General features: G+C 51.2%; 2 protein-coding genes and 1 long non-coding RNA gene across 6 annotated transcripts; 2 read left to right on the plus strand and 1 right to left on the minus strand.

Moving 5' to 3' along the window:
• Positions 1 to 299: 299 nt before the first annotated feature.
• Positions 300 to 4,740, plus strand: Elovl1 (ELOVL fatty acid elongase 1). Of its 2 annotated transcripts, none has more exons than XM_059254853.1 (8): positions 300 to 421; positions 2,657 to 2,716; positions 2,893 to 3,083; positions 3,237 to 3,317; positions 3,412 to 3,468; positions 3,546 to 3,651; positions 3,735 to 3,871; positions 4,024 to 4,740. In XM_059254853.1, the coding sequence occupies exons 2-8, from the start codon at positions 2,671 to 2,673 to the stop codon at positions 4,243 to 4,245; spliced, it is 840 nt and encodes a 279-aa protein (XP_059110836.1). In that variant the 5' UTR covers positions 300 to 421; positions 2,657 to 2,670; the 3' UTR covers positions 4,246 to 4,740. The 2 variants fall into 2 exon arrangements, with proteins under 2 accessions (XP_059110836.1, XP_059110837.1); XM_059254854.1 differs by lacking the exon at positions 300 to 421 and adding an exon at positions 1,909 to 2,013.
• Positions 4,741 to 4,994: 254 nt separating this feature from the next.
• On the minus strand, positions 4,995 to 8,948 carry Cdc20 (cell division cycle 20). 2 transcript variants are annotated; one of them, XM_059254852.1, is made up of 11 exons: positions 8,717 to 8,948; positions 8,415 to 8,603; positions 8,166 to 8,314; positions 7,980 to 8,076; positions 7,744 to 7,872; positions 7,446 to 7,642; positions 7,248 to 7,342; positions 6,898 to 7,126; positions 6,609 to 6,734; positions 5,542 to 5,659; positions 4,995 to 5,237 (listed from the first exon to the last, which is right to left on the minus strand). In XM_059254852.1, exons 2-11 carry the CDS (start codon positions 8,593 to 8,595, stop codon positions 5,059 to 5,061), a joined length of 1,500 nt encoding a protein of 499 aa, XP_059110835.1. In that variant the 5' UTR covers positions 8,596 to 8,603; positions 8,717 to 8,948; the 3' UTR covers positions 4,995 to 5,058. The 2 variants fall into 2 exon arrangements, with proteins under 2 accessions (XP_059110835.1, XP_059110834.1); XM_059254851.1 differs by having other exon boundaries at positions 8,731 to 8,946.
• Positions 8,861 to 11,968, plus strand: LOC131903964 (uncharacterized). Of its 2 annotated transcripts, none has more exons than XR_009377637.1 (3): positions 8,861 to 9,200; positions 10,894 to 11,114; positions 11,680 to 11,968. It is a non-coding gene; the product is annotated as an uncharacterized LOC131903964 (long non-coding RNA). The 2 variants fall into 2 exon arrangements; XR_009377636.1 differs by having other exon boundaries at positions 8,871 to 9,133.
• Positions 11,969 to 13,826: the final 1,858 nt, after the last annotated feature.

A 13,826-nucleotide genomic window follows, 5' to 3' on the forward strand; every position in this document is an offset into this window, starting at 1 on the left:
GCCTGTCGCAGACAGCAGGTGAGTGGGTCCTCATGCTGGACTGGACAGAGGACCGCGAATGAGACCATGCAGGCTGGACGTCAAGAAGGAGCTGGGTGCAAGCCAAGCCACAGTCATCAGCGGGGCAGGCTGAGAGATGCGAAGGAAGGGGTGGAGAGCTGGGGCTGGGTGTGCTTCCTGCCCGGGGATCTGGCGACCCGCCCCTACTCCCGCCCTGGCGGCCAGGCGGGTGCTGGACGGCCCCTCCTGCCTCGGCCAGCCGCCCAATCAGCAGGCGCCCCCCGCCCGGCCCGCCCCCTCCCCCTCTGGTGACAGAAAGTCGGCCCAGCAGATGAGGAAGTGGCCGGCAGGCGGCCCTGGGGACCTCTCTCCGGCCCTGATCCCTCCGAACCCTCTACTGCTGCCCGCCTGGCTCCCACTGGTGAGTGTGGACCTTCCATGGCCCCCCACGTGCCAGCGCCCCCTGCCTGGCTGGCTGGGCTAGCCCTGCCCTGCCCTGCCCGCCCTGCCCTGCCCAGGCTGTGGGCGAGGCTGTTCTTGGGGCGAGTGGGTGGGAGGTCCCAGCTACTGGGGCTGGGCCAGCCCAGCATGTTCCCTCCCTCCGACACCTTGGCCCCTGACCCCCATTCGCTCTCACCTAGTTCTTTTCCAGCACCTCCTGACCTTGCCCACTCGGCCCCCTCCTCTCCTTTGCGGTGCCCTTTTTCATTCCCATCCATCTTAAAGGAACTGCCCCTGCCCGTGTTCCACTGCGGGGAACACACCCGGGGTTCCCTCAAGCTTAGGGAGAGATCCTTCCCAGAAGTCTGACTCCCTCCTGCCCTCCAGGGTTCCTGTGTGCTACTGTGTATGTGGTGATGAGGGGGGAGTGAATTGGAGGAGGTGGTTGAGGAAGATAAGGAGCTGGCAAGCTCACGTGTGTGAGGAACTGTGTGTGAGAGCACATGCCTAAGTGCTAGGCCCCACTCCAACATAAGCCACCAACAAGTGTGACTATGTGAGAAGAAATGATCAGTGTCGCTCACCAGGAGCTCTGTGTGAAGGAGTGACTGTGAGTGAGGCAATGTTCCCTCCATGTTCTTCTCCATGTGTCTGTGCCTGGTGAAGTGTGAGTGCCACTGTGAATTCAGCCCCTGCCAGGTGTGAGATTTAGGGGCCTGGCATGTCATAGTCCAGTGGGGAGGCCTGTTTTGGTGGTGTGGTCAGCAAGATACGCATGGGCTCTGTATGGAGGTGTGCTAGCCCTAGGTATAGTGTGTATGTCTCAGGGGTAGTGGAGAACGGTGTGAGGCAAGTGTGTAGAAGTGCGAGGGTGCAGCTGTGAATAGTAGAGTTGGAGCCCTGAGGAAGGCGTGATGGAGAGCACCTGGAGCACTTGGGTTGTTGGGCACTTGCCTGATGCCTCTGGGACAGAGCCCTGGGCTTTCCTGCGTCTAGGCTAAGTTTTTGTACCACTGTAAGCCTTCCTCTGACATTCCTGCCAGCTTTGAGGGGGAAAGGGCCTAGCCCATGAGGATCCCTCCCAGAGGAGGGAAAGATTCTTGAGACCTCCCCCACTCTCCCACCTCCTCACATACCACTGGTGTCCTCACCCCTCCCTGGAAGGGAAGGGTGATGCCCATTCTGAAGTAGGACAAACTGAGAATTCATGGCTGGTTTGGGAGAGAATGCTGGGTGTGGATTTTTAGTAATTCCTCTGGCCAAAGTCCTGGTAGAAGTTTCTGGAGTACCTACAACATTAGCTTATCTGGCTGGTCTAAGGTGGCCAGTCTGGGTCCTTACTTGGCTTTCTCAATTCCAGTGGGTCCTGCTCCTCTAGGCATTGACCTGTGGCCTGGACCCACCCTCCACCCCATCTCCAATGTAGCGGGGGCGGGCAGAGGGCGGGGCTGCTGCAAGATCTAGTCAGACAGGTGGAGCCGCCAGGGCAGGAGTCTCAAAGAGCCAGGCTCCCGGAGTGGAAGAGAGAGAGGAGAGCTTGCCGGTGAGAAGAGGGGAGGAGAGAGACTGGAGGTGAGAGCACTGGAAGGCAGAGGGGACGCCTGGGGAGACTTGCGCTTAGCAGCGGAGAAGTGGAACCCTAGGTTTGTTCAGGTACTGGGACAGAAAAGCCCATGGAGGTGGGAGTCCTGGCAGGGGACAAGGGGAGATGGGAGTCTTGGGAAGGAACCAGAAGGAGTTTACTTGGGAGAAGCGGGGAGTAAGAGAGGAGAGGCTGAGGGAGAATTGCAGGAGAGAAGAGTGACCTCTCATGGGGAGATGAGACTGCTTACCAGGAAGGGTGAAGAGGTTCACTGGGAAGATGAGCTGTGCTGTGAGGATAAAGGATCCAGGAGACCCACCCGGAATTCAGAGTTCCCTCAGAGAGGAAGCGAGGGAGGCCAGGAAGGAGAATTCAGGAGAGGAGAGGAAGGGTGGGACAGCTCTCTCCAGGCAGCAGGATGCTCCATCCAGACTGCCTTCTTTACTCCCGGGATATCCCCACCTCGTGCATGCTAGGACAGTGCTCTACCACAGAGCTCCATTCGCAGTCCTACCCTGTCTGTTAGCGGTGAGGCATCAGTTGTTTGATTCTGTATCTTGTCTCTGTGGGCCAAGTGTGGGGTGGGGGCATGCAGCGATCCCTATCTGATGCCCCCTCTCCATCCCTCCTCAGAGTCCTTAGCCAGGATGGAGGCTGTCGTGAACTTGTACCAGGAATTCCTGAAGCGTGCAGGTAAGCTGCTGTCCATAGCCATGCCTGCCCACCTTCCCTGGGACCCCAGGGTCTAGGCTATGTCCTAATGAAGTCCTTATGAACTACTTCACCCTTTTGTGACCTGATCTCATGACTAGACCTAGAAAGGCATATTGAACCCTGTGACCCTAACCCCTTTGACCTCCTATTTACAGATCCCCGGATGCAGAACTACCCTCTGATGGGGTCCCCCTTGCTAATAACATCCATCCTTCTGACCTATGTGTACTTCGTCCTCTCACTTGGGCCTCGAATCATGGCTAATCGGAAGCCCTTCCAACTTCGTGGCTTCATGATTGTCTACAATTTCGCACTGGTGATACTCTCCCTCTACATTGTCTATGAGGTAGGCTGGAATGCCTAGGCTTAGTTTGTGTGCAGGGTAAGGGGTAGGGCATGGGCCAGTGCATGGCATGTCTACTTTCTAGAGGTTCAGTAAGGAAACGGGAGGGGTTGCTGGGGGAGGGGAACTTTGGTCTAATCCATACTTTATTCTTAGTTCCTAATGTCTGGTTGGCTCAGTACCTACACCTGGCGCTGTGACCCTGTAGACTTTTCCAATAGCCCCGAGGCACTTCGGGTAAGTAGAGCCTTAGGTAAATCCTAAGCAACCTAGATAAGGGAGCAGCCAGAGACCTGTGTGTGGGTATTAAGAGCGACCTAACTTCTTACAGATGGTTCGAGTGGCCTGGCTCTTCATGTTTTCCAAGGTTATTGAGCTGATGGACACAGTGAGTACTTGAGACATTAGAACTTGGGGTAGAAAGGCAGGCACTAGCACTCAGCCTTTCCTCCTCTCTTCTCTCAGGTGATATTTATTCTCCGCAAGAAAGATGGGCAGGTGACCTTCCTACATGTCTTCCATCACTCCGTGCTTCCCTGGAGCTGGTGGTGGGGGATAAAGATTGCTCCAGGTGAGCAGTCAAGGCCACTGGAGAGGCGGGCAGCCACTGGGAGTGGAGGCTCATCTCCTGACCCTGTTTTCTTTCCCTCCTAGGAGGAATGGGCTCTTTCCATGCCATGGTAAATTCCACTGTACATGTTGTCATGTACCTGTACTACGGATTGTCTGCCCTTGGCCCTGTGGCTCAGCCCTACCTTTGGTGGAAAAAACATATGACAGCCATTCAGCTGGTGAGGGGCCTGGTGGGCCTAAAGCCAAACCCCCAGTATCGCTCCGTTCCATTCTTTATCCAACCATTCTCACCCCTCCTTCCCGAAAGCCTTATCTATGTCTGTTCCTCCCTCCCAACCCTGTTTCTGACCCTTGTCTTTCTCTATCCCAGATCCAGTTTGTCCTCGTCTCCCTTCACATCAGCCAATACTACTTCATGCCCAGCTGCAATTACCAGTACCCTCTCATTATCCACCTCATCTGGATGTATGGCACCATCTTCTTCGTGCTCTTCTCCAACTTCTGGTATCACTCTTACACTAAGGGAAAGCGGCTGCCCCGTACAGTTCAGCAAAACGGAACTCCAGCTATCACCAAGGTCAAGGCCAACTGAGAAGCATGGCCTAGATATTGCCCACCTAAGTGCCTCAGGACTGCACCTTGGGCAGCATCCACAAGTGTCCTCTCCACCTACACCTATGACCAGGGCTCATGTGGTCAGGACTGAGTAGGAGGACTGGCTCTCCCTTCCCCACAGCTGGTCTACAGGGACCACTGTTCCCATCCCTTCTCCCAGCCAGCTCCAGGGATGTGGCCCCACTGCTGTCTGCCACCAGAACTGGAGGCTGAAAGGGCTGGACACTTACTTCCCCCCTCCCTGCCTTAAACTTGGGAGAGGAACACTCAGGGCTGGCCCCCACCAGGGTCTTGTGGCCTTTCTCCTCACACTGAAGAGGTCAGCAATAATCTGTCACAGTTGGACTCAGGCTCCCTTTCTCACTCCCCACTGAAGCATGAGCTTCTGGGCCAAAGGTCAGGATGGGCAGCAGGCCTGGCAATACAGGCTGTGTACTCATTTGTGTCTTAATTAAAGTGACAGAGGAAACCACTGAGATTGTGTGTATGTATAAATATTGGAGGGGGCACACAGCTTACAGAAGGAGGGTGCAGGCAGTAATTCTAGCTACTGAGGAAGGCTGCTGAAGCAGGAAGCTCACAAGTTCAATGTTAGCCTAGACCGGTCTCAAAATAAAAATGCTCAGTGGCAAGGCTCTGGGATCAATCTCCAGTCCAAAAGTTCCCACAAGACTTCTATCTAATTAGAGTACGGGCAGCCCCGAGGAAGGATGCTTGGGACACAAGAAAGGGAGATCAACTTTATTAGAAAAATAAGAAAACAACAACAACAAACAAAAGGGGTCTGTTTTCAACGGATGCCCTGGTGGATAAGGCTACTTTTAGCTACACTGGCTTTCTCCCTCTCCCGCCGCAGGGCAGGGTCCAACTCAAAGCAGCGCCACAGCCGCAGAGTCTCATCGGCTGCTGCTGATGCCACTGTGGCCCCATCTGGACTCATGGTAAGACTCAGGACCCGGGCTGTGTGACCTAGGGTAAGAGCAGTGCATTTGAGGATAGGCACATGACCCTCTAATTTTGTTAGTCACCTTGAAATAAAATTTGAATACCATAAACTCACCTTCTTAACTAATTCAGTGGTTTTACTGTATTTACAAGGCTGTGCATTGTTATAACTAGTGCCACAGCATTCTAAATCATACGTCCCATCCTCTCCAAAGCCACTAGCAAACCATTAATTCTTTACTCTCTCCACATTTATCTATTCTCAACATTTCACATAAATGAAATCATACACTGCAGCCTTTCTGCCTGGCTTCCCTTTCCCACCTACCTTTGAGCTCAGCCACCTTGGCCATGGTTGGGTACTTCCAAATAACCAGCTGGTTCTGGGCAAAGCCATGGCCTGAGATAAGCTCCTTATAGTGGGGAGACCAGAGGATGGAACACACCTGTGGAAAAGAGTTGTCATGGGCATGACATATAGCCTGGGCTACTCAGAATCAAGTCCATTCTAATATTAGCAACCCTATCAGGTGCTATAGATTCAAACAATGGTCACAGTCCTTACGAAGCCGCTTGAGACAAATATCTATTTATGGGAGATAAATCCACCAGTAGGAAGTCCATAAGTTGCCCCAAAGTAACTCCAACTATCTGACATCAGAGTCTATGCCTGCAGTGTAAGCTGAGTGTTGGGGAAATGAAGAGGGGAAGCTGGAGTGTTTACAGCAAGGCACAAACCAATAGCGAGAGCCTCAAATGTTCTAATGTATTTGGATATGTTTTAGGTTGTGGGAATCACCACAGGTTTAGGGACAGTAAAATACCACTCAGACTGTGAAATAAGACTGGAAGAGGGAATGCTTGGGAGTCTGGGCATGGTGGTGTACACTCAGAATCTCAGAACTTGCAATGCTGAAGCAGGAGGATTGCAAGTCTAAGGCCAGCCAGGGCAAAATTCTATCTCAAAAAAAAAAAAAAAAAAAAAAAAAAAAAAAAAGATGATGAAACCCAGTAATGAGGGGACAGATGTGAATGATATTCCAAGATAAAACAATTCTCTTAAGGAACATGAAAGATTCTAGGAGGCTTTCAGATTTCTAAGCAATTCTGAAGCAGTCCAAGAGGAACAACAATCATTTCAGGAAGGCAAGGTGAAGTGATAAGTTTCATTTGGGACATACGGAGGATGTGATCTTTAGAGGACCTATGGTGGAGAGAAGCCAAACTTGGAAATGGTAACTCAAGAATGAGGGCTGAGTTAGAAGTCCAGAAATGAGCAGGTATTGAGTTGGAGTGGAATTGGTTTCTCAGTAAGCTCACACAGAAGAACACACCTGGAAACAGCTAGAATATGTTAAAACGTGAATCGCCACTAACAATCACAACAAAAACTACCTGGGAATGGGCGTCCACAGCACTCAGACAGGCCCCAGAGCAGACGTTCCAAATTCGGATGTGTCGGTCACTGGTGCCGCCTCCTGTTGCCAGAATATTGGACTGCCAGGGACACCATGCAACAGCCTAGGACAAAGGCTGGGTCAGGTCAGTGGACAGACAGTAGAGCTAGTCAAGAAGCTGTAAGTGTCACAGTTAAACACGGTCTAATGCCACCGTGTCATCTCCCTTCAACAGTCCCCAGTTTATAGCTGAGGGTCTGCAGACCTCAGCCCAAGTGCTTTCTCACCTTGACAGCACCTTGATGTTGAGTGAATGTCTGCAAGGGAGCCCAACCACTTTCTCCAGGACTACTAGGCCACACATTGACCACGTTATCGTTGCCACCGCTTGCCAGATGACGTCCATCTGGGGCCCAGCGCAGTCCACATACTTCCTGGCTATGGCCACTCAGTGTGGCCACATGGTGTTCTGCTACCCGTACATCATGGTGGTGGATGTGGCCAGAACGTGAACCACTGAGAGAAGAAAAGAGATTTAGTTCTGAGGCAGCACAAAATCAAGTCAGAGCCACTTCAGTTCTGGATGTGCCCTCAATGGCAAGAGGTAGGCAGAAACCAAACTGCTACAACCACTGACCTGGACAGAATATAGCTGTTCCAACTTAGAGAGCTCACTCGAGCGGAGTGACTGGTCATGTTCCGAAGCCGTTTCTGCTGCTGCACATCCCATAGCTGTAGAGGTTAGACCAGAGGATCAGAGTGGGGCTGGGCATCTACATCCTTCCAGCTGGGCTGGCTCCTCCCTGGGGCTGAGGACACAGAGCCACCGACTTACCTGCACTTCAGCGTTACTGGTGCCCACAGCCAGGTAGTTGCCCTCTTTGATCCAGGCCACGGAGGATATGTAGTCCCCAGGCTGCTCCATTTGCAACAGCTGCAGGATGTCACCAGAACCAGCATTCCATAAGTACACACTGTTGTCCAGTGCCACAGCCAGTACATTTCCAGAGCTCCAATCCACAAGGTTCAGGTCTGCCGGAGGCAGAAAGAAAGGAACACGAGGTCCTTTGTTAGACTGGTCCATCCATGCCCAGGCTATCTTTCTCCATCCGCAAAGACAATGATGCACTTACAGTAGTCATTTCGGATCTCGGGGGCATCAAGTATCCTGTCTGGCAGGGAAGGGATGTATCGGCAAGTCTTCCGGCTGGAGCCAGGCGTGGCTTTCTGGCTGTAGAGTACTTTCAGTCTGTTCTGGTAGCCTGTGGCAACAGAGTGGGTCTAGGCCTTGAAAGCGATACCACCCTTGCCCTCGACTTTGCGCGGGGAAAGCAGGCACATGTCTCCTTTAGGAGGGACTGACACCAACCTTCTGGGGCATTCTGAGGTTTTCCACTGAGCCTGAGGATCTTGGCTTCCTCCACATCAAAACCGTTCAGGTTCAGAGCCCAGGCTTTCTGATGCTCCTGGCATAGAGAGGTGGCCGTGAGGCATAAGTGGTATCATCCAAGGGACACATAAGGTCTCAGGCATCGTGACCCCCGTGGAATCATACCTTCTTGGTGGGCGTCTCCCCGTCTTCCGGCTGGTTCTCCTTGCTCAAGAGGAAGCTAGCCACCTCCATTTGGGAAGCACTGCGATGTGGGATATAGCGGTCACCTCCAGGTTTGCTAGGGGTGGTCTGAACCTTGGAATTAGATTTGCCTGGGGCAGGGAGAGAGAAGACAGTCTGTCGAGGCTCCTGGAGGGGGCTCGAAGGCCGACTCTCAGAGATTCTATTTCCCTCCCCGGACCCCCAACTCACCAGGAGTTCGGCCCGGGGTCCGGCCGGCGCTGTGAGACCTGTTGGCAGCCCGCATGGGCGACGGGGCCGGACCCGTGGCTTCCTTCGCTTTGCGCTGCCAGCGCGCAATGGGTGCATTGGGGATGGGCGTGTCCAGTTGAAGCAGAGAGTGCAAGTCGCTCTCGAACACGAACTGCGCCATGGCAGTGTCTGCAGGGGCGAGAGGCGACCAAGTTCGGGACCGTGCCGGGCTTCTGGGCTCCTCTGGCCACAGCTCCCACCAGCCCGGCACCTCCCCGTACGCGGCCTTCCCAGGCACAGACCCCCGGCTCCTCACAGTTCGTCCGTGCGTCTGCCGAACGCGTTCTTGCCCGGACCAGCTAAAGGAACGCCGGGCTGTTGTTCTTAAACTCTCCGCTGCGAGCACTCATTGGCTCCTTCAAAACCCAACCGTCTTAACCGTCGCCCTCGCCCATTGGTCGCCACACTGGAAAGGGGCGAGTCTTCCGGGAGCAAGTCTCAGATCTCACGAGAGTGTGGCGGCCCGGCGTTTCGAGTGGAATTCCGAACCCACCCCCGGGAGCCCTCCCGAGTCCCAGCCCGAATCGGAGCGCGGGGCGGAGTCTGCACCGCCCGTCAGCCCGCCCTGAGCATCCGCTCGCTGGTTGACGCCCCTCCGGGTGGGATCGAGCGGTTGGGGGAATCTGAGAGCCTGAGAAAGGTCACGCGGAAGCCTGTGTGTGCGTGGTACTTAGGTTATATACAGAAGGGTAAACTCCATCCCGAGGACCCGGTGACTTTGGGCAGGTAGCAGCCTGAGTGAGGAGAGAGGGAGCTTGCTGGCGTGCAGTCCGTTAGCCAGAAACCCTGCTAGGAAGAAAGTATGCGTGTGTGTGTGTGTGTGTGTGTGTGTGTGTGTGTGTGTGTGTGTGTGTGTGTGTGTGTGGTGTTTAACTGAGGCTGATGGAGGGGAAGTGGGGGGTCAAAAAAAAAAAAAAAGGATCAGGATTCCTGCCTTTCTGTCCTTGAAGATGTTAGGCTGCTCTTGGGGGCATCCTGTGATTGACTCTCCTGGGGCTTTAGATTCTTGAGAATCCTAGAGATTCTGTCTTACCTGAGTTACATGCAACCTGTCAGTGAGCAGCAACCATTTTGTTTGTTTGAGACGAGGGTCTCACTATGCAATCCGGGTCTGGAACTCAAGTCTGCTGGGATTTAAGGCGTGTGCCGCCACACCCGGCCCAGAACCAGGTTGTGTTGGTGTAAAAACTAAAGCCCAAAGCAAGGAATTTGCCCAAGGTTGTAAAAAGAAGTTGGTAAGAATCCAGGTCTGGGACCTGGAGAGATGATTTAGGGGTTAAGGGCTGCTTGCTGCTCTTCCATAGGACCAGAATTTGGTTTGTCAGGCAGGCACACAACTACCTGTAACTGCAGCTCCAGAGTTACTATTCTGGGCTCCACTGGAACCCAGCAGAACAGGTGGCATACACTCAGGCAGACACAGACATTGACACACACACAAACACACACACACACATAAAAATAAAATCTTTTAAGGGGAGGGGGGAGGCCCTCGCTGACCCTATGGGATGCTGGAGGTCAGTCTGCGGGACCTCAAAGCCTCACTGTGGGAAAATGTGCCTATGGCCCCCTGCCCCCACCACTGCTGCCAACCCATGGCTTGGGTTCGTTCCCCTGTGGCTGCACCCTGACTCACAAGCCCCTTTTCTCCTGTTCCCATTTCACCTTGGGATCTTTCCCCTGTCACTCTTCTTTGCTTTCTCAGGAGACAGCTTAAGAAATAATGATTTCTATATAAGTCATTCAGGATTGTAATCTGGCTGTACTCAAAGATCAGAACTACAGCTACAGGGCCTTAAAAATGGTAATAGATTCAGATATCACTGCTAACAGCTTAAAAAGTGTCTCTCCTTACTCAAAGTCTATTCAGGCTTAAGAATGTGAACCAAGCCGGGAGGTAGTGGCACACGCCTTTAATCCCAGCACTCGGGAGACAGAGCTAGGCGGATCTATCTCTGTGAGTTCGAGGCCAGCCTGGTCTACAGAGCAAGATCCAGGACAGGCACCAAAACTACACAGAGAAACCCTGTCTCAAAAGAAACCAAAAACCAAAAAAAAAAAAAAAAAAAAAAAAAAGCCAGGCAATGGTGGCACACGCCTTTAATCCCAGCACTTGGGAGGCAGAGGCAGGTAGATCTCTGTGAGTTTGAGGCCAACCTGGGCTACAGAGTGAGTTCCAGGAAAGATGCAAAGCTACACAGAGAAACCCTGTGTTGAAAAACCAAAAGTAAATAAATAAATAAATAAATAAATAAATAAATAAATAAATAAAAGAATGTGAACCTCCCTGTCCTTGCTAACTTCATTAAGCTGTAACTAACTGGGAAACCTGTATATTCAGATTTAAGTCATATGTATGCTCTCAAAGTTATAAATACATCTAACGGATTTTGTTCCCTCCGTCCTCAAACACCTGTAGATCTGAGAATATGGCATTTAATATAAAAGCTTTTTTATCATAAAGAGACATGTCAGCTCCTGGCAGCATCCTGCATCTCCTCCAAGAAGACGGATGGCCACAGAAGAACCTCCACCCGAAGCTCCATGGCAAGGCTGGCTACGCAGTGAAAAGCTGAGATCCTGTCCAGATTGAACAAGTGGAACAATGGAGGACCAATTGCCCCATACTGCAAAGTCAAGGTGGGTCAGTCTCCCCAAATTTCTACTCCATAGAACAAATCTGTCAGATCTTCTGGGCTTATGAGCTGAACAAGTGCTGCCTTTGGGGCTTCTGTCCCCTGCCCCCAACGACCATGAAGAGACTTGGGATTGTCGCCTAGGTAGCTGGAAAGCTGTCTCACTTCTTCTTAAATTTATCCTTCTCAGGTCTGATGGTGTTTGATGACTAGGGTGTATCAGTTTAACAGCCCCAATCCCAAGATTATATATATATATATAATATATATTATATATATATATGCTCTCCAATTACAGACAGGTATGCCTCATTCACAGACTTCATGGTACAGGATAGACTGGTTTCAGATATAAATCCAGAAGTTCAAAGTTTTAATACTGATAAATGCAGCTTTGAAGAGTTCTTAAATGGATTTTTAACCCTTTTGCTATGGTGTAAATGCATTCCAGATGTCTAACAGATTCCTACAGGCTCCTGGGAAAAGTTTTGCTACTGCATCAAGAAATCTGGTCTGATGAAAACTAACAGTCTCCAGAGACCTACATATTATTCGAACATACTTTGCAGATTCACTGTTCCCACCTGACCTCCAGAGAAATAGCAGATGCCATGGCTTCTCTACTCCTGATTTGGAGTGTCTCTTCCCCCCAAGCTCCTGGAACACCACTGCTGCAACCTGCCTCCTCAGCTCCCTCAGGGAACATTCCTGAGATCTGCTATACGTGACTCCTGGTTCCCCCGTCCCTACTTCGCCCCTTGTCAGCTTGAAGTAGCCTTGAGAATTCAGGGCCCTTGTTCCCCCACTTTCTTCCCTAATTCACCTCTTTTTATAATAATTAAAATGTAGGAATGTTAATATTCTGATTCGCCCCTCTAAATCCCACCCCTTGGTGCTGCCCTGGGTCCTGATGTAAAAGCCTCATTCTAAGGAAAAACTCTTCTTCCTCTCGCTCTCTTCCACTTTTCCTCCCACGAGGTGCACACCCTCAACTTCTCTCTCTCCTTTTCTCTCTTTCCTATCTTTCTCTTCATCTCTCTATTATAATACTCTCCATGTGGATGTGGCATCTGGGTTGTGAATTACTGCCACGCTGCTGCCATGCCTGCATGGTGTGCATCTGCCCAGCATGTTTCCCTGCATGCGTGGGATACCGTCAGGGGTCCATCCCCCCATCCCCCAGCAATAATAACAGTTTACGAACTTTTTTTGGAAGCATGTTCTCATGTAGCCCAGGCTGGTCTTGAACTCCATGAAGCTAAGGATGAACTTGAACACCCTCTCCACACACACACACACACACACACACACACACACACACACACACACACAAGGTTTCTGTGTAGCCCTGGCTGTCCTGGAACTCACTCTGTAAACCAGGCTGCCCTTGAACTCAGATGTCTCTGCCTCTGGAGTACTGGGAAAAAGGCATGTGCCCCCCACCTCCCACATCCAGTAAATTCACTGAGCTCTTAAGGTAGATAAATCAACTGTCTTCATTTTACATAAAAAGGAAATTAGGTCAGTGAACCAGGCATGATGGCACACACCTTTTACATGTTAATCCCAACACTTGGAAGAAGAGGCGGGTGGTTCTCTGTGAGTTCCAGGTCAGGTAAAGACCCTGTCTCCAAAAAAACAAAGAAATTAGGTGGGAATGAAGTAAGAGACATTAACAAAGGCACCCCTTTGCAATCCCAACAACATGCTGCCTGAGGAAGGCATCAGAAAAGACCAGAGTTCGGTCCTTAGCCTAACTAAGGTCATCCCAATGATGGCAGAAGAATCTTCAGCTGTTCGTCTAAACTCCTTGCTGTCTCCAATTCTGAAGTGCTCATTTTTCTATTTCTAATTACCATGGAAAACTAGAGATTTAGTGCCCTGGAGTTCCTGAACCTCAAAAAAAATGTAGAAAAAGTTAGCCTAGTGTCAGGCTTACATGTTAAGATAAGGAGTTTGGCTTTTGTCTGCCAGGAACTTTGGGAACAGTGGAAGTTCCTATGCAGAAAGACTCAGAACCCTGAAGCATGACAAGCAGTTTGCTTTGTCCGTGTCTGGGTTAGGTAACTACTGTAGAGAGGAGAGACAGGAACACAGTTGCAGTGAGATGTGTGCCTGAAGCCCCGGCACCCTGAGGCAGAGATGTTCAGTGACTGGCTGGGCAGTGGTGGCGCACACCTTCAATCACAGCACTCGGGAGGCAGAGCCAGGTGGGTCTCTGTGAGTTCAAGGCCAGCCTGGTCTACAAAATGAGATCCAGGACAGGCACCAAAACTACGTGGAGAAACCCTGTCGCCAAAAACCAAAATCAAACAAAAAAATCACATTTGAGGTACTTGGGTTTCAGACCTCAACATCTGGATTTTGGAAACAAGAGGACACAATTTACCAATATCCTCCCATAGAAACGAAACAGAAGCCAAAGCTCTAGGAAATCCTCTGATATCCACCCTGTGAATCAACTCTGGATCGACACAGAGAAGGATGAAGTTGTGGCAAACAGATGGACTACAGTATATCCATAATTCATCCCTAGCCATTTCTCTATTCCGAGAGACTCAAAACTGAGCACTTGAACTCTTTATTCCTCTGCTCCCTCCTCCTGAAGGCAGGCCTGTCTGTAGGTGTTCCCTCTAGGTCTCGTGTCTCCCATACTGCTTGATGTCTAGGGTTGGTACCAGCTTTGTTATTAGCCCCATGGTACAAGGGACTAGTC

Source organism: Peromyscus eremicus, chromosome 2 (assembly GCF_949786415.1).
Source record: "Peromyscus eremicus chromosome 2, PerEre_H2_v1, whole genome shotgun sequence".
In the NCBI taxonomy this organism is placed as follows: domain Eukaryota; kingdom Metazoa; phylum Chordata; class Mammalia; order Rodentia; family Cricetidae; genus Peromyscus; species Peromyscus eremicus.